General features: G+C 43.6%; 1 protein-coding gene across 1 annotated transcript in view; it reads right to left on the bottom strand.

The window, feature by feature from the left end:
• Positions 1-24021, bottom strand: part of LOXHD1 (lipoxygenase homology PLAT domains 1) — a 177663-nt gene that overhangs the window by 20176 nt on the left and 133466 nt on the right. Inside the window, exons 34-37 of the mRNA XM_077790176.2 lie at positions 21123-21250; positions 17112-17229; positions 8800-8977; positions 3298-3483 (exon numbers count right to left, since the gene is read on the bottom strand). Of these exons, the coding sequence (XP_077646302.1) occupies positions 3298-3483; positions 8800-8977; positions 17112-17229; positions 21123-21250 (610 nt within the window). The remainder of the gene's footprint in view (positions 1-3297; positions 3484-8799; positions 8978-17111; positions 17230-21122; positions 21251-24021) is intronic.

Here is a 24021-nt window from a genome sequence, read left to right as displayed (position 1 = left end):
GCATTTCCTCTAACTAACCCTGATGGGTCATCTAATGTGGTGTTGTCATTGGCCCCAAATATCAGAAGGACGTGGAGCTGCTGAGCCAGACCAGAGGAGGCCACGGAGCGGCTGCCAGGGCTGGAGCCCCTCTGCTCTGGAGCCAGCCTGGCAGAGCTGGAGCTGTTCACCTGCACAAGAGAAGGTTCCAGGGAGAGCCCAGAGCCCCTGCCAGGGCCTCAAGGGGCTCCAGGAGAGCTGCAGAGGGACTGGGGACAAGGCAGGGAGGGACAGGACACAGGGAATGGCTTCCACTGCCAGAGGGCAGGGACAGATGGGATATTGGGAAGGAATTGCTGGCTGGGAGGGTGGACAGGCCTTGGCACAGGGTGCCCAGAGCAGCTGTGGCTGCCCCTGGATCCCTGGAAGTGTCCAAGGCCAGGTTGGACAGGGCTTGGAGCAGCCTGTGATAGTGGAAGGTGTCCCTGCCCATGGCAGGGGGTGGAATGAAATGATCTTTAAGGTCTCTTCCATCCCAAGCCATTCTGTGATTCTGTGATTCTGTGATTCTGTGATTGAGACTGATAATTTAGAAGACCAGGAAACAAACACAAGTGTGCTTCATGCATTCAGGACTCGAGGAGCAATGGGGTAGGCCAGTGTGAGGCCAAGCTTTCCACAGGCCATTGGTAGAGAAGCATTTAGTCCAAAAAAGCCAGAAAAGAGGTAAAGAAAGAATCATCAACATCTGAAGCCTCAGAGTAGTGGTAAATACAAACACATCTTTATTTAATACCCAAAGTCCTTCATGCATCTGACAAAAAACATACTTGACTTCTGACCCTACTACTCATTTAAAAGAAATAGAGCCAGGAATTTCTAAGCAGTGCCACAGACAATTTATATAAATTATATATAGGGAACAGGCATATATTCAAAGGATAGCTCTATCCTGGATCTCAGCAGTAATAAATACTCTACCCACCCAACAAACTGTCATGCTGAGTCGTGTGAAGTTTAAGATAGAAGATGCCTTTCACATGACTAATGCGAGAACAATGTAGACAACATATGTTATGATTTAAATAACAGTTTTCCTTCTTTCTGTAGGGAAAAGCAAGAATATTTTTGCTGAACAAAACCTGAACATGGTGTTTGTCCTAGAGGGACTTAAATTAACCTTGCTGTCAGACAGGCCTGGTAAGGACTAGTATTTATAAATGGAAACCAGTGTTATGAGGAAATAAGGAAAGAGAATGTGAGGTTGCCATGTGTATTTATATACATATTTCAGTTTTAGACACCCAGCTTAGTATTTTAGCTGACTTGTGGTGGCTATCGGGGTACATGTTCTTAGCCCAGAGCAAATTTAAACTAATTGAGCCTATTTACTGCTTAGCCTAAGGCTAAACTCTGTTACCTCCCTTTGCCACCAGCCAGCTGCACACAGCCAGCAATTACCAACTTGTGTCAGCAGCATCATCAGTGGCACTGAGAAGCTGAACAGTGATCACTTGTGCAAGAAGGGAAAGGCAGAAAAACCCTTCTGGATTAACAGTATTTGCTTGTCACGCAGCAGGCAACTGACTTGTAGGACTCACTGGCACAGGATTTGTGGGTGCCAGTGTCTCCTGGAGGGCCTGGGCAAGAACTCAAATGAGAAAATTCACTGGAAATTATTTAATGGACAAAAATGATATCCAGTTCAAGAAATGTGCTGAACTATTCATCATGCAAAGTAAAGGGGGTTGTGAAAGGATTGCACATGCTTGTTCAGCCTGTCCTCTTCCTCAGGCACCTAGTGATGCTGCTGTTGGAAAGAGCTGCTGGGCTCTCAGACCCTCAATCTGATCCAGTTCCCACCTTCCTGCATCCCAGTCTGTCCATGTGCCTGAGCCCTAAGGACCAATTTCATCCTGTTAGCACAGTCAGTCACCAGGGATGCCACTTGAGGAAGAAGTTCTTTTAGCACACATTTTAGCTGGTGACAGGTTTGAAAGCAAATCTGCAAATCTATGTTGATTTCTTAGTGCTATCAGAAGGATGTCTGAACCACTCTTGGAACAACCAAAAACCTTGTTTATTGAGCTAAAACTCTCATTCAACAGCCCTTTCTATATCTGCAACTAAACTGCAGATCTAAGGAATTAGTGTTTTGGCAAAATAATCAGGTGAAAGCAGCTCCTTTACTGCATTCAGCACCAGCTATATAACATGATATTATAGAATTTAATCAACTAAATTGTGCTGTGTTATGGGAGTGATAAATATGAGCTCAGAGCTTGCAGTGTCTGGGAATAAACAATAATGTTAGGTGGATGTAACTCCTGTATTTCACTGCAGGCAGAGGCTACCATTAGATGTGTTTTTTCTCCCTCTCAAAGACTTTCCAATGGGAAAGTCTAATCCAGAGATAGTGTCTTTTATTACTAGAGCATGACATGCAGCCTTCCCCATCTGCCACAACTTGGAGTAGTTGTGAGGATGATGGCAAGGTCACATCAATAGTGGCACAAAACCTGTCCCAGCCATAAACCAGCTGCCTCAGTACAAACAGGTAATGACCAGGTAGTCCCTTTGCTATTCCTCCCCAGATTGTGATAATTATTGCTGCCAAACAGCTTCATTAATAGTGGCTCAGGTGTAAGCCTTTGTGAGCTATGGAGCTTCACCTTTGGGCTGCAAGCAAGGCCTGGCCACCAGTGAGCAAGTCATTGCTAATCCGATGTAATCTCTTTTTCTTGAAGGTGGGATGGGATGTCACTACAGCAATGTTAGTGACGTGCAGCAGGGAAGTGTCAGAACCTCTCTCAGCAGCACGCTGTGTGCTCACTGGCTGATGCAATGATCTTAATAAAGCCAGACACAGATCTTCATTTCTTTCTTCCAAGGCTCGCTGTGTTATGCCAGGCTGCATTTTCCTGCATGTCAGTGTCAGGCTGAGAGCAATAAATTGCTCTGGGAGTACCATGCTGGCCTGTGTGACAGGTATGGATGGAGTCAGTGTGTTGGGACAACAGCCTGGGTGGCTTTGCTCTGGGGGAGGCATCGCTGTTGCTGCAGAGGTGGCTGTAAGCACAGACTGAAGCTGGGGACCTGCTGGAGCAGATGTTGCACCAGAAGCCAGGGAGAGGATCACCTACATGAAGGGGGTGTGTCTAGACAGGGAAGCTAGGACACAGGATCTGGGTAAAATCCAGGTAACTTTCCCAGCCTGAAGCAGAGCTGGGAACTCTGCCTTCAGCCTATCTTGTGTCTGTGTGTTTGCTCAAGTGAAGACATCCCAAACTCTCCCACCACCCCTGTCACTGCCCTGACCTTTGTTGTCATGCCAGATGCGCACTTTGCAGAGGTCTCCCAGGCTCAGCATTTCAGAGAAGCTGAATTCATCCATCTGGTTCCTTTCAAACTTGTTAGACTTGTTGGACTCCTTCAGAGGCAGGGTGCCGCTGTCCCCATATTCACCAAACAGGATCAAGGACACGTTGGCATCAGTGCCTGCTCCTGGAAGGAGAGAGCAGATAAAAATGCCATGGGTTATCCTGCCACCTTGGGCTGACTCCCAACACCCAGCTGCATGGGGAGGCAGCAAAGGTAGGGTGGAAGAGGCTGCAGGGTGCTCATGTTTCTCTGGGCACTGCCATGACATTTCAGTGGATTTGTGCAGGATCCTGCAGGGAGGACAACCAGCTCTTCCAGTCTATCCCACAAATACAGCTGGATGCTTTGCCTTGGAACTTGAGGTGCAGTGACTGTGGTGATGGCAATGCTCATAGGAAGCAGAAATTTCAGTTCCTGATGGAGGGCTGTCCATCACAATGCTCTGCAGAGGATGTCAGGGTAGTTACTCCCATTATTCCAACGTTGCTTGGGAAGTAAAGTGACTTACCCAGCAGCAATCTACTAAGGAGTGTTAAATAACATACTTTATAACTTTTTTAGCCACAAAGTGGTGTCCTGGGCTTCCCACTGAAGCACAGTCCCTTTTCAACACTCAGTCATTCCCTCCTGCAGTCCCACAACCTTGTCCAAGGAATTGTGGCACTCAGGGTCCTTCTGCTGGGGTCTGTCTCCTCCTGCTCTCGCTGTGTTTGATGGTATAGAGATTTCAGAGTTACATACAGATCATCAACAAAGCCACTGCGGCATCTCATGGCTTACTTCACAACAGATCTTCCTTCTATATTGTTCTTTCTCAAAATATTGTCCATGCAGCAATTAATGGAAAAAGTGCCAGTTTCTCACACAACAGTTTTGCCCTTCCAAATTCCACATTCTTATTGTGTATATGCTAGGAAATTAAGAAACTTCCAAGATGATTTTTATTACCTGATATTGAGCATCATTTGTCCTCTACTCTCCATATTTTGCCAAAGAAAACAGTCACGTTGTTCTCCTGGCTTTTGGGGAGTTCAAGACCAAAGCTCTTGCAGTGACCTTACATTTTAGCGGCAAGTGTTACATTTTCACCTTGGACTATTTATACTTTGACCAAAATGATTGCATTTTAATTTTGACACTGCAATATAAAAGCAGATTTCACAGAGAGAAATAAGATTACACTTGGACAGTCATTGCTGTGTCAGAACGAAGGCACTTAAATTTTGGAAAAGGAGAACGAGACCATCAAGCTGAAATCTGCCTTACAAAGAAACTCGACATCTGCTGCCCTCATTTGGATAGCCCAGCTTTGGAAGTCTAACCTCCTGCCAGGCCCTTTCTTACAGAAGAGTATCACAAATCCACTTTGAGCCACAGAGACATTATTTCCCACAGCTCCATTCAAACACAATGCAGAGACAAAGTTAGGGGGACTGTAAACTTCTGGAGAAAGGTCCCACTTCCACAGGATTATTAATTGAATACAGAAATTAGGAAGAAATCACAACTGTTCTTATGGAAGGACTGGAAAACAAATTGGTAGAAGAAAAAGAGGAGAAAAAGGGTCACACAGAGGAAAAGCAAAGCAATATGCAAGAAGCTGCACCTGTTAAATTTGAACTAATTTTTAACAGTTCCCTGGAAAGGGTTTAAGTAGGAAGAGAAAGCATCAGGATCCATGCAGTTCATCTGGCAGTACTTTTTATGACCCCAAAACTTGCTGAGGTGAGGAACAAAGCAAACTGAAGTCCTTTTCCTTGCAAGGAGCAGGCTCCTAATTAATGCCAGGTCTCAAAAAGCACAGAACCAACTGTTTCTTAGCAAAACCATCCCTGCAGGAAGAAGCTTATGAAGGTCTCATGCTGTGACATTTCCCTCACAAGCAATTAGCAGGAGATGGGAAAGTAAAAAACAGAAATGCTAGATCAATATACATTTCACTTATTTGGGTCACTGATATTTTTTGTTGTTTTTGTTGTTGTTGTTGTTGCCAGTTCCAGGAAACTGTTAGGCACATTTAGGAACTGTAAAAACCTTGACAAATGAAGAGATGAAGGTACTGTGGTTGCACCAGCCTTAACTGGTGATGAGTGCAATAGCTCATGGATTGATTCTGGGATCTGCAGAACTGAGCTGAACTTCATCATCAACACCCTAAGCAATGACAGAGTGTTTCCTAGCAGATTTCCAGCTAAGGGTAGATTTGTGTGAGTGACTGACATGCTGAAGGCCAGAATTTCAACCCAGATGGACCTTGTGAAACTTGAGGACTTGGCAAGCAGAAATCCCATGGAATTCAGCAAGGTGAAATACAAACTCCTCTGTCTGGGTTGGAATAAACTTTTCACATGCTGAGAGGCTGAAGATGTCCCAAAGTTTACAGCAGTACCCTTCATATTCTGGTTGGATCTAAACTAGCAGGAAGTTTCCAGAGCTCAGTGCAAAACAACAGTTTGAATTCCTGTGTCAAGACACTGAGAAGAGCTCAGAGGGTGGCTACTAAGATGGCCAAGAGCTGGGACACACCACTGTGAGGAGAAGCCCTGAGAGGATCTGGGGCAGGAGCACAAGGGCCCCATGTGCAGCGACAAGGGGTCATGATGACAGGGCCGTGTACTGTCTCACATCATACCCCAAAAAGCCAAAGCCACAACTTGCTGGAGAGGTTCAGGCTGGGAATAAGGAAGAAAAAAGTATCTTAGGAATATGGTGCAGGTCTGGGTGCAGATGCCTGGGGAGGTGATGGCATCACTATTCCTGGTGTTGTCCGGTGTTTGGCTGGGCACTCTTAGCTGGCTTGACCTAGTTCTGGCAACACTCCTTTGATCAGGAAAATGAGTGAAATAACCTCTAAAGGACCCTTTAAACAGAACCTCTATGATTATATGATTCCTACTGAGCAGATGCTTCATTTTTAAACAAAATCTGGACTTGAGTCACAGCCTTCTGAGGCCAAAGAATGTTTTTCTTTTTACATTAAAAAGACCTATATAAGGCACTATGAGCTGATATCAACTGTCCTAAATTATGTAATTTGTAGGTTGGAACTGAGTTGACAACATCCTAATTAATCTTAAAACAGCAGAGATAAGAACCTTCTGCTTCATTAATGCTTGGAAAATGAGAAAGCAGTATTTATTTGCTCTCCATCTTTATTGAATTAACATGTATATGATGACTTCATAGAGAAAGTAAAAATTAACCAGCCAAAGGACATTTTTGTGCCTCAGAAAGAGCCTACAGGTGATCTGCCTCTATTGCATCTATGTCTATGGGTCCTGCCTTGAAGAAAATCAGATTGTGCCTGACATCTGAGATCAAGACCTTGGTTTTAACCAAAGATTACCCATCTGACTTGGGAGATGTATGCCCTAACAACCTCCTCTTACCTATGTGTAGTCTGAGAGTCATCTCAGGTACTGCTGGTGGTGGAAAAGGGGTGATTTTATCTTTGCAGGAGCAGAGCTGTTCCCTGTTGCAAACTCTGTAGGTTAAATTTTCACTGGAGCAGAGTGACTTTGTGAAAGACAAACTGTAATTTAAATAAAACCATGCTGTTGTTAAATATGTGTGTGGTGGAGGGGAGATAGCTTATGCTTTCTAGTTTGCTGCAGAATCTTCTTTGTGGGATTAATTTTCCCTAACTTTAGCCATCTAACCTAATTTAATCATGAAATCTGTCTGAATCTGATGAAGAAAAACTCAAGAGGCAGAGACCCTCAGGAGAGTTATCCAGACCACTGATGAAGATTTCTTTCCCAGATGAATTTACCAGAGACAATTTAGACTAGGAGGAACTAAAACCAGAAGCATAATTTTTCAGAGGGTAGCAAATAGATGAGATTATTTTGCTTGTTTTGGGGTATTTTTTTTTGTTTTTGTTTTTGTTTTTCTTTTGGTGACTCTTACAAGCTGGAAAGTTGAAAGCCATTGCAAAGAAAAACTTTATACCTAGGAATAAACACATTTGATTCCAGCCCTTGTGCAGTATTGCTGCTCCTTGATAATGTCAGTGTGTCAGGAGATGATATAACATGTTTAAACATCACCAAGGATAAAATGTCTTTCTTCCTGAACTGGTCCAACCAGGAGTAATTGTGGAATACATAATGATCAAAAGGGGGAGATGGTTCATGACTTGCACCTGCTTTAGATAAGCTGAATGAAGTTCAGCATTATGTCAGTGAGCTGTGTGATCTAATCACAAACAGACTCTCTGAAACCTCTCTGTAATCTGCTCTTTCCTACTGGCTGTCGCTGTTCATAATGAAATAAAATGTTTCTTCATTAATACCCATCATCCTTCATTCAATGGGAAGGGCAGATCTGTCTGCTGCTGCTGTCATTTTCTGGTCTCCTTTCATTTCTATTTCCATCACCTTTGTGAGTTAGGGCTGGTTTTCACAAAAAAGGTCACAGAAAGATCTACCATTATATTAGATGGATGGCCAGATACATAAACAAATCTTTCCCTCTCTCTCTCTCCTTTTTCTTTTGTATTTCACTACATGTTTTTCAGACAAGCAACCAGCAGAGCAGATCAATGAGAAGTGGTGAGGTGGCACAAAGATGCTCCGCCAGAGAAATTTTGATATTCTTAGATCAAACCTCAGAAGCTGCGTAAATTATGGCTGATAAAACCAGGAGGAAGGAAAAAAAAAACAAAAACAAACAAAACCAAAAAAAGTAACAAAGGAATAAAGAAAAGTTATTTAGAGTCAGCAGCTGGTTATGTGCACTGGTGTGACAGAATCTCACTTGAGGAAGACACCTTTGAAACAAGGTGTCTTCAAGACAACGTCTGGCTTGCCCCATCTTGGCATTATTCACTTTATATGTAGCAGAAGATTTCATCCAGCAGCCTGACAAAATTTCCCATGAAAAGAGGCAGTGATCCCAGGAAATTAAATTGAAACCCCATTTCTTGGCTCTCAAAGCTCTTTCTGTATACTCTGTTCCACCTCTTGTATCTGGTGTGCATTTAGAAATGTTTTTTTTCACAGCCTGAGATAAATGGTCTCAAACCACTTTGAAAAGGTGGGTGAATTATTGCTGTCTGCTTTAGGCAAGGCAGACTGTACTGACTGAAAACCTGAAGCACACCAGCTCTGACCCTACATGTATGGGCCTGACCAAAAAAGAAAAATATGGCTGCTGACCTCTGCATCTTGGTCTGGTAATAGTTTCTGTTAGGGTGTCTTCAGAGGAATCAAAGAGCAGTCACACCTGGGCCTGGTGTCTAAATATGTTATTCCCAGAGCTCAGATGACAATGAGTCTTTTAGACAGTGCTATGGTGAACAGCCAGCCAAAATAGTTGTATTCCAGTGAAACTATGTTTTTTCAAATGTAATTTCAAATTAAGCAGATGGAGTTTTATCCCATTGTTAAAAACAAACTTTATACTTGAAAACAAATAAAATATTCAGTGAGGACCAACCTCCAATGTCACTGGTTTTAACCTGAAGAGTGTATGTGGTGTCCTCCATCATCTGCTCGTCGTTTACAACAGCTGGCATCTCACACACCAGGCTTCCTGTGGCATTTTTCAGCTTGGATAGCCAATCCCCATAGGTAAATGTGGCCACTTCTTGGTTAGTAAGGTTCTTCAGGGTGATCTGTGAAGAGCCAAAACGGGGGGGGAAAATGTGCCATTTGAATGAGGGCAAATGTTAAACTTATAAAATACATGATATGGTAGGACATGGGGAGAGCTTGGCCATAGCTCCAAAGTCCACACTGTTCTCTTCTGGGATAAATGGAGTTCTCTCCTATGGACAATATTTGCTGTGGTGGTTTGTCCTGAGAAATGGTCTTTACAGTATTGTAGTGCCTTTTCAACCATGTGGCAAAGCAAAGGGAGAAATTTGCTCCTCTGACCTAAGTTATGGGCAAAGCTAATCTCTAAGAAGGTCAGACCTCTCCTGTGAGACAGCATGGAATTCACTCCAAAGACTTCCCTGGGAATAACAGAGTTATTAAAAACTTCACTACCCCTCCTCAGCATCTTTCTTTTGCCTGTCTTCTTTGCATGAACAAGCAGAATTCATTGTAGAGAGACACAAACCCAAACAAGTTAAAACAAGGCACAAGATAAAATTAGGCCAGAAAAACTTAATATTTCACACACTTCTCCCTTTGGGAAAAGGTGACAGAACAAACAGTATGCAACAGATATTAGTCACACTATCTAATGTGTTGTGGAAGCAGCTCAGATGCTGTGGTGATAAGAACAGAATGGGAATTAATTCAGAGCAGCTCAACAAGTTATTCCAACAAATGCTTAATAAAATACCCACCTTTATATCTCTTGTTGTGTGTGGGCTTAGTGGAGTATCAGTCAAGTGGGAGAAAAGCATTACACCTGCCTAGAGCAAAAACATAGCAGTAAGTTCTCACTAAAGTGGGGGAACTGAATGGAAGGCAGGAGACTGTGCTGTAAATTGCCATTTGTGTCACCATCCAACAGAAACAGAGGCTGCACCTGTGTGTAGCAGTGCATCAGAAAACACTGCCTCTGCAAAGGCCATGGAAACATGAGGCCAGATATGTCAGAGAAGTGTGGCATAGCATTAGGGAGCAGTGAGCCAGGAGTGGTGGGAAACGTCACATTAAAACAGGATGCCTGGATGTCGATAGCTCCACTCACTGCTCCAAGCACAGCTGCATGCCATGCAAAGAGTCCAGCTGAGCTGTGAAAATCTTCAAGGGCGTAGATTCCCCAGACACTCTGAGTCCTCATCCCAGGATGAACCACTCTCGTAGGGAAGATTTTATTCTTTGTATCTGATCAGGGTTTTCCTCAGTGCAACTCATGTCCATTGCCTCATGACTTTTTGCTGTCCACCTCTGGGAAGAGTGTGGATCAATGGTTTCTGTAACCTCCTGTCAAGCAGCAGAAGACTGTAACTAGATTCCCCCATCAGCCTTTGCTTGTCATGGCTTAAAAACTCTATTTTCTTCAGCCTTTCCTAGTGTGCCACTTGCTTCTTGTAGCCCCATGACCACCTCTGTACTCTTCCATTCCATGCTCATATATCAGCCTAAGGAAAAAAAACTCAGAAAAACTTATCTTGAGATAAAATATGCTCAAATTCTGCCTTCAAACTTCAGGTGTCCCAGTCCATGGCCTTCTATTGACCCCAGAAAAGCCTTGCTGGAGTCTTCAGCAATTCAAAAGAAGAATACTGCTCTAGGTTATAAAAAAGTTGTTTTAAAAAGGGCAGTAGCTACACTGAAGATGAGCAGTAAGCCATGCTTTTTGTGCATTGAATGGTTCTGTGGGTAGGACACTCATCTGGGGTTTTCAATCTGCCTGATGCTAAAGAGGGATCTATAACACAGCACCTTCACCCCCCCTGTCCCAGGAAGACAGGACATTTTTGGCTGTAGAAAATGTCCCACTTTTCTAAAAAGCTGCTTATTCATAGCCAGTGACACTATTACTTTGTGGTCAAAAAAACTGTTCTGTGAATCAAGAGATACTGAATCAGACCCTTGCTTTCAACCAAGAAGAAATCAGGTCTCCCCACAGCAGCTGGTGGCCTTTCTGCTGGGGCACAGAAGTGTCCTCTCTCAAGGATGTGTGAATGATGCCTGCATCCTCTTAGGAGTCCAGCCCTGAGAAGTTTTCTTTGCAAAACTGAACTGTGACTAATGTCGGGCTGACTGAAAATCTATTTTCCCTATTTATGAAAATCTGTGGTCTATTTTCCCCCCACCCCAGGGCATAAACTCCATGCTGGAAAAGATTAATCTAGCAGTACCTCTGCCCTGCTTGGAAATGACAGTGACACTATAAGTAGCACAATGTCCTGAGCAAAGTTTGCAGGGAACTGTCGGGAAGCAGTGGGGATAGCAGCAGATTAGAGTTGTCAGCTGGAGAGCATTCACAGACACAGAAGTCAGGCCTCTCACCAATACCCAGCCCATGCTGAGCACTCCAGATGCAGTTTGAGAAAAAATGTCTGGCTACTAAAGCTGCTGGAGCCAAATGCCAGCTTTTTCCATCCTCAGCCCCTCACCCAGGATGTGTGATTGCATCTGTGTGCATCTTACTGTAAGCAGTAAGGACAGAAACAGAGACCAGCCCTGGCATCTCATTCTCGGCTGTTGCTGTGGGAGGAGCATTTTATGAACGATTTTTGCCCAAGGGATGTCAGCTCAGAAATCCAACTCTATCCTGGGCTGATCCCCCAGCGTGGGCAGCAGGGCAGGGGGGATTCTGCCCCTCTGCCCCTGAGCTCAGCTGAGACCCCACCTGCAGAGCTGCCCCAGCCCTGGCTCCAACAGCACAAGGACGTGGAGCTGCTGGAGCCAGACCAGAGGAGGCCACGGAGCGGCTGCCAGGGCTGGAGCCCCTCTGCTCTGGAGCCAGCCTGGCAGAGCTGGGGCTGTTCACCTGCACAAGAGAAGGCTCCAGGGAGAGCTCAGAGCCCCTGCCAGAGCCTCAAGGGGCTCCAGGAGAGCTGCAGAGGAACTGGGGACAAGGCAGGGAGGGACAGGACACAGAGAATTACTTTAAATGGACAGAAGGCAGGGTTGGATGAGAAACTGGGGAGGAATTATTCTCTCTGAGGGTGCTGAGGCCCTGGCACAGGGTGCCCAGAGCAGCTGTGGCTGCCCCTGGATCCCTGGAAGTGTCCAAGGCCAGGCTGGATGGGGCTTGGAACACCCTCGGATAGTGGAAGGTGTCCCTGCCCATGGCAGGGGGTGGAATGAGATGAGCTTTAAATGTAATTTCCAACCCAAACTGTGATTCTGCAGTCACAACAAGGGACACAGAAGCAGCAGCAGTGGCAGGCTGACCTCTGGTCACAAATTGGGTACATTGCCTCTCACCCAGCATGGATCCCCTAGATGCTGGTCATCCAGCCCAAGCACATCATCTGGTCAGTGGTGGGACCTGGGCATCCCCAGGGAAGCCCCACATCCCACCTAACCCGGGGACAGGTAAGGAGCTTGTTGAGGCATCGCTCCCTCTCTCAGGTCTGCCTGTCTCATGACTACAGAGTGGGCATTCACAATTTGTTGGAAGGGGTGAACACTGAATGTAGCCTTTTTCAGTGACTAAAATAGCAGAACATTAATCCCATCCGGCAAGGAGATGTTTGTGGGTGTTCCACACACAGAGGATGATGCAGGATTTTGGTTTCAATCATGAGGGTCAAGCAAGTCATCTCAGCGAGCTGAGCTGAGACTGTATATAATTTCTGCCTGCTCCTCTCAGTAAAACTAGTTGCTTCTTGATAATGAGACGACTACTTTGGATTGCACCTAAGCTATTCTTTAGGATATGTCGAACTTGCTGTGGGCATCCAGTGTGCTTTTCAGCTCAAACTTCTTGCAAATTATGCAAGGAACTTAACTGGGCTGTAGAACACCAATAAGCCATTAAAAGAAAGTGGCAGAAGCTTGTATGCATAACACATTGATAATTTGCTTTGTAGCTGAGCAAATACAGTGGTTGACAGGAAAATTAAACCAACAATTTGAAATTAATTGCACAATGTCTCCTGCAATGGAAAGATCAGACATGCCCGATTATTTTATTTACCCCTACCCAGCCTTTTTCCAGATGTCATGTAATACATGCTTCACAGGGTCTCCCACTCTGCTGATATCAAAATACACAGCTCCTGGAATTCACCTTTAAAAGCTCAAACACAGGATTTCATTATTCTCTTGCATGTCATTATTCTTCACTTAAACCTAGGAACTTCTGACTGTAAAACAAAAAGATCTCTCTTTTGCAAAGAATAAAAGTCAGCTTCAGCTATATAATTCTCAATTCTCAATAATAACTCTCAAATTCTCTTAATCTCCTTTACACAAAGGAGAAAGGCCTGAATAAAGACCAAGTCCCACATGCAGGATTATTTGTGACGTTTGAATGCAATGCAATTAGTGCTTCATTAAGGCAGCTTCTTATCTGTCTGGCTTTGACAGCACAAAGTAACATTAAAATTCTAAGGAAAGCAACTCTGCAGAATTCAACAGTCTCATAATTCCTGCTATTTCACTGAGCTTTCATCCCTACTTGTTTCTAGCTTTGCAACTTCAAAGCTAAGATATTGGGCAGCAGGTGAAATCATCACAGGGACTGAGAAAGCAGCTATCCCAGGAAGAGGTTTCCAAAGAATGCATTTAGATAAATTTCCTAATTAGTGTGATTTTTTTTTAATGTTAAGGGTGGGGAGGCCCTGGCACAGGGTGCCCAGAGCAGCTGTGGCTGTTCCTGGATCCCTGGCAGTGTCCAAGGCCAGGCTGGATGGGTTTGGAACCACCTGGGCTAGTGGAAGGTGTCCCTGCCCATGGTAGGGGATTGGAATGGGATGAAGTTTGTTGTTCCCTCCAACACAAACCATTCTGTGAGTCTATGATTTTGTTCCCTGGTTTTTCAGAAACACAGAGCAGTGTCACAGCAGCTTGATGTGTAAGAACATGAGATTCAGCACTAGATCAGTGGAAAAGGTCCCTACTCTGTGTCCCTCCAGCAGTGGTGAGCATTGCTCAGCTTTAGAGAGCATTCACAATGCCTGCTTGGGCATAGTAATGATCAATAATGTTCATTTTGTTGCAAAACATCATTAATCAAATTTTGTTCCCTGTAGAGGTTTAGGAACTAGCATTTAAAACATATTGTTACTTGTGGTAGCAAATCTGAATTTTCAGCACCAGGTTCATTACTTTGCTGAGATTCTGAATGAAATTTTAGTATATTTTATGTAGACAGAAAAAAAAATATTACTACTTGCCTGCTAGTAAATTGAATATTTTGGCTGTGTACAGCATCATTGATAATTCATGCATTTTAATTTGTATTTATGCACTTCTATATCTGGTGAACAAAAAGCAGTATAAATTATGGCTAGCAATGGTTTACCAAAAGATCAAAGAAAATTAAAAGGATCATTTATTGTTAGTTTAATAGAAAAAGAAAACTGAGGATATCGTGTAGATAAATGGAGCAACAAATGGTTAATTACGGGGTTGATGGCTTAATCTAGCTTCTCATTTCACTGTGCTAGTTAGCACTAACTGTGAACCATCTGTCAGAGAGTTTAGCACTACCCCCACAAGTATTTCATTATGCAGTCTTAATATGCACTTTTGACAGAAATGGAAATGGGCTCCAATCAGTTTTCATGTCACACCAGGCTACGTAGGTTTTTAAGGCTGGAATACAAATCAGAGAACAAAAATCATTCCTCCCCTCTTCCAGAATGCTTCTGTAGGCCACCCTCTACCTGGGAATGCAAATGCTGTGTTTACCTTTCCAGGGAAGGTGGGAAAGAAAACCAATAAATAGAGTTATCTATGCAACACTGGAGTTAAAAAAATCCTCTGTGATCTGTTTATCTAAGAAAAATAGAAACTATTGGCATAATTGCCATATGCTTCTAAAAACCATAGAATTATTAAAGAATGGTTTGGGTTGGAAGCAACCTTAAGGACCTTCCAGTTCAACCTCCCGCCACAGGCAGAACACCTTCCACTATTCCAGGTTGTCCCAAGCTCCATACAGCCTGGCCTTGGACACTTCCAGAGATCCAGGGGCAGACACAGCTTCTCTGGGAAACCTGTGCCAGGGCTTCCCCACCTTGACAGCCACAAATTTCCTTCTAATGTCTAATCTAAATCTGTCGTCTTTTAGTGTAAAACCCTTGCCCCTTGTTCTGTCCCTATCTGCCCATGTAAAAAATTGCTGTTCCTCACTTTTACAAACCCTCTTTTAAGTCTGTTCTCAAGACCTGTTCTTGTTGCATGGCCCACCTGTGACTTCTGTAGAGCTGGAAGGTGGCTGCAAAACCTACTGGATAGTCCAAATGAGGACCTACTGGATAGGTCCTGCCCACTTCCCTGGGAAATCTTTGCTTTTGGTAGGACAGTCTAGCAGACGGAAGTTTGGAATGCCTGGATGGAGAAGGCAAAAGGAAGGTGGGGAGGCACAATTAAAGATGCACCCATCCCTTGCCTTTGTGCTGGTACTGATTCATGACTGCAAGACCTGGAATATCTCTGGATGAATAAACTTTATTTGATTTCATATTATATATGCTTTATAAAACTCAGGGGAAAGCATGTGAGAAATTACAAAGGGAGTTTGACCTAGACATCTGAATCAAATCAGACAACAGGCTGAGTTATTCCTTAGGCAGAGAGAGAAAAACTGTGCATCTGTGGCATCAATTATAAAGATATGTGCTGGAGGTCTAATTCTTAGAGAAACTGCAGAAGCATCATCATAAAATCATAGAATGTTAAGGGTTGGAAGGGACTTTAAAACTCATCTAGTCCCAGCCCCTGCCTTGGTCAGGGACACCTTCCACTATCCCAGGGTGCTCCAAGCCCCATGCAACCTGGCCTTGAGCAATTCTAGGGATAGGTCAGCCACAATCTCCCTGGGCACCCTGTGCCAGTATTATGCCACCCTTACAGTAAATAATTTACTTCTAATGTCCAGCCTGAATTCCTCCTCTCTCAGTTCCTCTCCTTGCCCAGCTGCTGAGAAAAAAATTAGAAGTGGAAATGTTAAAGTAAAAATGGTACAGCAGCACAGAAATTCTTCTGAAGGTAAGAGAAATCCATCACTTCACTGAAAACTGGTGGCTATGTAGGGTCAATATTTAGAAACACATTATCTATGTGAAAAAGACTGCTGTAAATTAGTCAAAAGAAGATAAAGGACCCAATTTTAAAAATCATACAGAGTTCCCTCTGACCATGGTTATGCTACTAGGTCTTAAACTGTTCTCATGAAAAGGTCAAGATACAGAAACTCAACAGGATGTCATCTCCAGGAAAAGTATGGTAAAGGAAAATGGCAGAGATGTGTTTCTCCATTAATGACATCTGATGGTCTGCAATCAGCACACCATTCCCCCTCTATCTTAGAAATATAACTATAGGGACTCACAACAAGCAGACTACTTTTGTCTGCCCAGAGGTGATCCTTACAAGTAGCTGATGGTTTGACAGCCAAGATAAAGGCAAGCACTCTTCTTTTGTGCAAGGTAGGACATCAGGGGAAAGTGCCATCAATTTGCATGCTCCATTCAAAATGCAAGATAGGAATGATGCCTTACTTATATGAACAAGAAAGGCAATAAATATGTGTGCTAGAGGAGAAGGAAAGAGGAGAGATGGGATGATCCAGCAGAGTGGATGGATTATTTGGGAATGTCCCACCCAGGTCAGGGTGTCTCTTTCTGGCAGACAAACATCCACCCTCCCAAGGATTCAGATTCCCACATGGCAGAGATCTGCAGGGCCTGAGGGTACAAGCCAGGGACCAGAAAATATTGCAGGTGCCCCTGGTGACAAACCAAGGCACATGCAGTGGAGAATGAGATCAACAGTGGACTCTGTGGTGAAACCATAGAACCCAACATTTATTTCCAACATTTATGTTGGAGAAGATGTCCAATATGATCACGTCCTCCCATTTATCCAACACCACAGTGATCATTGTAAAACCACAGTCCACAAATGTGGCACACCCACAAGCCTTTTGAACACTTCCAGACATGATGATTCCACCACAAAAAAAGCTCTAAAACTCAGCTTTTCCCTCTGCTCTCTTCTTTCTTGACTCAATTCCTGCAGAGAAAATCTGTGAGAAACCAAACAGGAAAAAAATGTATAAAATTAATGAAAACAAGTCCCTCAGTTCCTTTGTCCTCTTTGCCAGGGGCTGAGAGGCTCCAGGACATTCAGGTTGTGAGAGACCCATGATGCCAAGAGTGTTACCCTTTCCATGAACCAGTGCGGGCGTGTCCCCTTCCCGTCCGTCCGGATCCTCATCTTCCTGAGGGGTGCGATGTCAGCAATCTCCATAATGAAACTGTCCTCCTGGCCCCGCTCAAACCTGCAGGGATTGGAAGACCAAGGAGGTTTTCTTGCTGCTTTACAGCCTCTCCACATTTCCGTCCCATGCCACAGCCCTGTCCGTGCCAACAACCTCAAATCAAAAGTTTATGAGTGTTCTTTATCGGACTTGAGCTTTTCTGTGCTGCAATCACCAGCTACTGAGCTGTTGGCAAGACACCTCAGTGCAGATTTGACAGGGATTCCTCCTTCTCTGGAAAACACAGCCCACCTGGAGCTGCTCCAGGCAGCCTTTAGCATACATTACTGTTCTGTTTGTACCCAGAACAATAGCGGCTCACAGTCAGGCTTCTGAGCATCGCCTCCCTCCTGCAGCTGCCCACTTGTCTGTCCTTGGCCAGTTCCAGCTAGAAGGCAAAATAATTTTGCCTCATCTCCTTTCCCTGAGGTGCAGCACAAAACTTTGTGTTTTGTGGAGAGAGGCAGTTGCTGCAGCTCAGCTATATGCAGCACTGGGACTGAAGCCCAATGACCAAGTTTACTAAGCAGAGGCAAATTGTGTTAGAATGGAGACAAAGCCAACCTGATGAAATTGGGGGATTTGGATTTACAAACTGTCTCTGCCTCTGGTAAGAACCAGGGTGGGTTTGTGTAGCTTGCGTGAAAGACCTTCCCCAGTGTGTGGCTGCTGTGTACAGGCACAGGGATGTGCAGGAACTGCTCATCCATAGCAATCAGCAGGAAGCAGGAGAAGGGAAATACAGCTAACATGTGCTTCCCAAAGAAGATTACATTGGCTAGGACTGCACCTTCCCTCCTCCTGGCATCACTGGTGTTGGGAGGAAAGCTTTGCTTCAGTGCAAGTGCTGCCTCAGGCTCAGTATTACTCTGTTCTAAACATGTATATCTTCCTGTTTGCTCCCTCAAATTCCTGGGACCTGTGTGGTCCTGGAGTTGGAAATCTAATCCTTGCTAAGGAGAATGGCAGCCAGATCTGGGGGGCCTACCAAGCATATGGTGACCACTCTGCTGTTGAGGTTTCTCCTTCATGCATCTTCTCCTTGTGGGGGAATTACCTGAGCGTGCTGAGATTTGGGAACAGCCTTGCAAGATGTGGGCACTGCCACATCAGAAACAGTCCATAATGATGATATGTCATTCCTGGCAATGCACACAGCCTCCCATAACTGTGCAGTGCCAGAATGTGGAGAAAAAAAAACATTTTCTTTACCAACCTCTGTTCAGATTACCCCCTGCAGGATGAATGTAATTATACTCACTATCTGAGCATGCATAGCTGCAGATGTTAGTAATAGGGGTTGGCTTGAGCCTCTCAGTTTTCATCCAGGCATTGCTTCCTCTGCACTCCCAGAGGCATTTAGACAGGGCATTTTGATCCCAGTCCATTTCTAGTTATTAAGGGTTATGTTTGCTCTTTGAAAAAAATCCTTTTTCTTCTTATTTGTCTTTCTGTGGTACCGGATACTGAGGCAGCCTGTCTCACTGTGAGAAATAGAAGGTACTTTTTTCCCTGGACTGGATTGATTTCCACATCTATTTAAAAAAAGGTGTGACCCTCCCAGTCTGAATTATCCTGTGATCCTATGATCAGTTTTTATTGCAATCACTATTACCTACAAAGCTTTATAGAAATCTCTCACTCTGAGGCTTTCCAGGCTGAGAACTCTAAGCTAAAATGTCTGCTAGCAAAATAAAACATTCTTTTATCTTCAGCAAATGCCTTGTTTGAATTTTATAACACTGATACTCATCTGCTACTTCCAAAAGGGAAGTACTAGAGGGAAGTGACTGCCAAAGTGACAATCTGGGTTACACAGAAGCTCTTTGCTATCCCTAATTTATATGAAGATGAATGTAAACCTGGAAAAAAAATTGAGAAGGGAAGAAGTAGCCAGACAAGCTGACTGCTGCTATTCCCTTTTCAGGATACTGAACCATTTATCAACAGGATTTCATTAAGCTTTCTTACCCATGCCCGCCCTTATAAATATTTCCATTGCCCAGGGGTCTTGGCAATAAGTATAATGCAGTGAAAATTGCCTTAAATCTGTGGCAGGTTAGACAGCGGTTCTTCATAATACACTAAGCTTCTGTGAGTGAATTGGCACTGGATGGCCCAAATAAAAGATGAAGTGCCTTTTACCATTTGGTTGCAGCAGCTCTCACCCATCCCTGCTCTGCTGGTGCAATGGCTGGAGAGATTTCCATGTGGAAAAGAGCCAGGAAAACCTGTGCTGTTAACAGCTGGATGAAGACTGGTGGCAGTGGTGTGGAAACAGACAGGATGTGAATTTGGGGACATGAATGCCCTCTGCAGAGGGTGCTAATGAGATGACAAGAGCTCTGTACAGCTGGAGGTGTGATACAGAGCACCTCCAAGTAGCAGAGATGTGCCAGAAGAATAGCACAGCATCCTGGAGATATTAACATAAGAGTTGTGCCTTACACTTCATTTTCTTTACACAGCCCCAGTGATTTTTCAACACCTTTCACAGCTCCTCTACTGTCAGATGGTAACCCAAGCAACTAATAACACAGAGACGTTCCTATTCTTCTGTATTGCATTTTCATACCCTTATATCAGACATTGTCCATCCGAACCATGTATACAAATGAGATGTTTTTTAGATGCCACAAAGTTTAGGGGTATGGTTTGCCCCAGATGCAGCAAAACTACAGCCGTGCTCCTGAGGGGCTGGAGATTTCTTGATCCCCTATAGAGATTTTTAGTTGACAAACCCAGATGTGATATCTGGTTCATTTCTGACTCCAAACATCAGTGGTCCATTTTCCCGCCTACTAGGTCTGAGTGTTAGGATTAAATGAGTGGAAGACAGGCCAGTTTGGTCTTGCCCAGGGTCTTGTAAGAGGGGTGCCACTGGTGGCCACACTCACTGGTAACCCAGGGACATTGCGCAGCATGTTGGATACTCCTCTGTGATGGGGAGCAGCAAGCCCCAAGAGCTGCGTGTTTCTGCATGACTCAGCTGTGTTTCTCACAGATATTTTAGTCAGAAGCACCTCTGCTGCATTTTTTCCACAACAGACAAGGCTTGTGTTTGTTACTAACTAGACACATGAAGATCTCAATCTTAGCTATGTTTATCCAGACACCCATTCTGCTACAACAGCTTCAAGTAAAACATTCCCTGAGCAAACACTTCTGTGCAAGGTGCACCTTATCCTCAGTTATCCAGCACTCCCTTAGCAAACCAAGCTCAAACGGTGTGGCCAAAATCTCCCACCCTTCTGATGCTCTGTAGATGCCTTGCTGAATAATATCAGAGCTAGTCAATTAATTAAATTTAAGCATGATATCACTAAAAGATGGATCATTCTGGAGCATTCCAAAGCTTTCTGTACTAAGGAAGGTGCTAGGAAGGAACAAAAAAGCATGGGAACTGGATGAGTGGTGGCATGTGTGGGTTTTTTGGCTTATGGAAGTGCTGGCATCAGGCTGGGGTTATAGTGTTTGTTAGCTGTTTCTGCTGAAGAAAGCATGAGGTTCATCATTTTTAGTAAAATCAGGGCATTCAGTGCAGCATTCTCTACCACCACCCATCCATTTCCTAGTGCTCTCCTGGGCAATGTTCACAGTTCTTGGAGACAATAAGGACTTCATACCTCTGTTCAAGATGTTTATCTCTTAAGCTACTGAGGAACAGGTTAAACAAAGTTTTCATAAATGACAAAGGGTGTTTCCCCTAGCTCTACAGTGCTCTCTTTTCCTTTGCTTTGCTAAAAATCTGACAGAAATACTTACAAGGGGCCTGGGTCTGAATCTATAATGTGAATGGGAATAAATGTTTGTGTTTCAGTGGGAGCATGATCAAAGCTCTGAGTGCTTCTTGACTTGACACTAAAATCAGTCATCACTCCACTTCTAACCAACAAAAATGACAGCAACTGTACCTGTCTCCATTTTTTTCCAGCAGCATCTCCTCAGTGTTCCCATTGGATCCGAAGACAGTCATGAAAATATTGGCATCAGTACCACCACTTTCGATGTCTCCAGTCACAACCGTGACTTCATAGAGGATCTGGTGGAGGTTGGAAGCAATCAGAAGGCCTCATTTAAACAGCTGTCCTTAACCCACACTAAACAGGGCTGATGCCTCAGGTTTTAGCCTTTCTACTTTTCAGATTCTGTGCTGCTTTAGTGTGTAGTTCTAAGCTTCGTATTATGGGATGGTAAGCTCTCTTCACAGAGTAGGGAGACAAAACAATTCCTTCTCTAGCTGGGGAACCAAGGACAAATGATCCAAATCTCAGGCCCAAGTGCACAAACAATGGTGGACTGAAGAGAAAAAAACAAGGATGGGAATTCATGGGCTAAAGCTGTAATTGGACAATTAACTCCAATATGCAAATGGCCCAGAACTTATAAAAGTGTGAGACCCCATGACCAGCCGTCCATTTTGTGACCATTTTGGTTCATCTTGGGTGTAGCCCTGGATGGGCTCTTGTGCTGCCCAAGGTGTATCAATGGAGGCCTTTTAATAAAACCCTACTTAATTCTTTAACTCTGCCTAGTCTGTGTTCTAGATCAGCCTTCAGAGGGCATCAGGGCTTTCCTGGAGATGTGCTTCCTTGACAGAAAAGGTTACAACACATCTTCTTGGTTCACCATTGTTTTCAGAGGCAAAGTTAGGCATCAAAACTTACTACAGGACTTTCCATCTATGACATTTTCTAGATTTGCTCAGCCCAGAAAGAGACACATTTATTGTGACAATATCTGAATCGCTGGATGGATTGGGTTGAAAGGGATATTTAAAGTTTATCCCATTCTAGCTTTTGTCATGGGCAGGAACACCTTCCAGTATCCCAGACTCATCCAAGCCCTGCCCAACCTTGCCTGGGATACTTTCAGGGATCCAGGGACAGCCACAGCTTCTCTGGAAAACCTGTGCCTCATCGTTCTCATAGCCCTCAGTATAAAATATTTTTCTTAATTTTATCTAGTCCAAGTCAACCTTCTCTCAGTTTAAATGCATTATCCCTTGTCCTGTTGCAGCACCAATTATGAAGGTCTCATAAGCTGCTTCTTCACAGGAGTCACAAGCTTCACATCAATACCTGGGTCTCCAACACTCTGCTACCAGTGACTCTGACTGGTGACCTCCAGCCCTCCAGCTCTGTACTGCACCAAACTCTTGATAATTTTAAAAAAACTCTCCCGGAAGAACTATTGTTTCCTTTTCTTGGCTGCAAAATGTTTCCCCCAGAAATTTTGGGCAATGATTATTAACATGGGCAATGTTTATTAACATGGGCAATGTTTATTCCAATATTACTAATAGTTTGGAGATTTATACATCAGAACTCTCCTTGTGGTACAAAAATTCAGCTGCCCTGCTCTCCAAGGGAATGCTCGCTGCTGCATCAGCTGCAGAGTCCTCCTGGATCTTGTGTACTCTGAAGGCATGCCAGTCTGTGAAAAGATGTTTTTTATAGTTTTCACCTTGCTACCCTAATTTTGTTCTTTTCTCCTGACCTGGGAACAATAAGACTCTGAAGAAATATGTCAAAAATGTGTAAATCCCAGTGGCTGTCAGGGGTTTTAGGACCTCTAGACCACCTAGATGCTTTCAAGATCATGGTTGTGGTACCAAGGCTTCTTTAAGACATGGAAGAATATCAAGAAACAGCTCACAGAAACATACTTCAATTTGTGCACTGCTAGGCTAGCTTTGTTGTTTTATTGGCCTAATTTTTGTCTGCTACATAAATAAGCAGTGTAAAGGAATAACATTATATAAGAAATTATTTTTCACATTTGTTTGAACCTGAGTTACCTGTTGATTACATATTCATCCATGTATTTTAAATCTTAGCAATGCATCCTGTTTTTTTATAGGAAGGAGAAAAACTCTTTTACCAATGCATTGAAGGCTTCTAATGACTGTGGTGGACATTGAATAATTTCTACAACTATGGGAAAGCAAATACTCAATTTAAAGCAAAAAGAAGGAATATCAAGCCAAGAAGAAAATTAAGTTGAAATGGGTACATATGGCTGTATAAAAGCCAAGCAGGAAAAAAACCTAGAAAAGTATTAATCTTCCCAATTATACTAAACATATCAGTTGCCTTTGAACTCTAAAATGCCTGTAAGACTCAGTTTCTAACTACAGCTATTAACGAGAGAAGAGTCCCAAATTCCCTCAACTGGGAGACTGATCAGAAAGTCAAATGCTCACTTTTGGTTTTATGTCCCAGGCGTCTCCCCAGATTTCCTTCAAGTCTCCTGTCAAGTTTCTGGCCCAACATCACAGGGAAAAAATTGTCATTAGATGTGTCTATTTTTGGTGTGCTTATGCCAATAAATATTCAGGATTGTGCTTTTAAAGGAAGACTGAACACAAGTCTTCATTAAGATCCACTTCAATTTATAGGCAAGCCATCATCTCACCAATAGGGGCTTGGAAACCTCATTGAGGAGGTTCAACAACAGATGGCAGATTTTTATGAGATTGGTTTTAACGTTGATATTAAGTCTGAGGGAGGTTTTTATACCCTCATAGGTCAATTCCACCACTGAAATCTTCATTGATTTGGTGAATCCTTCACAAATGCTAAAAACGTTACCAGTTTTTTACATGTCTGGGGGACAAGTCTTGGGCATCAAGAGCAGCATAAAGAAAAAATAATGTACTCTGAAAGTGTAACCTGACTGTAAATAGAAGCACATCTATAGAGATTTTAAATTGCAACACAGGTATTTAAACACAGTGTCATTGTCACCTTCATCCAGACTGTTATTTCTGCTACAAATCTTGGATCCAAAATCAGCATAGGTCGGCTTTCC

Source organism: Lonchura striata, chromosome Z (assembly GCF_050655825.1).
Source record: "Lonchura striata isolate lonStrDom1 chromosome Z, ASM5065582v1, whole genome shotgun sequence".
NCBI classification, from domain to species: Eukaryota; Metazoa; Chordata; class Aves; order Passeriformes; family Estrildidae; genus Lonchura; species Lonchura striata.
The sequence above is the reverse complement of the archived record's forward strand: the minus strand, read 5'-3'. Positions and strand labels throughout refer to the sequence as shown.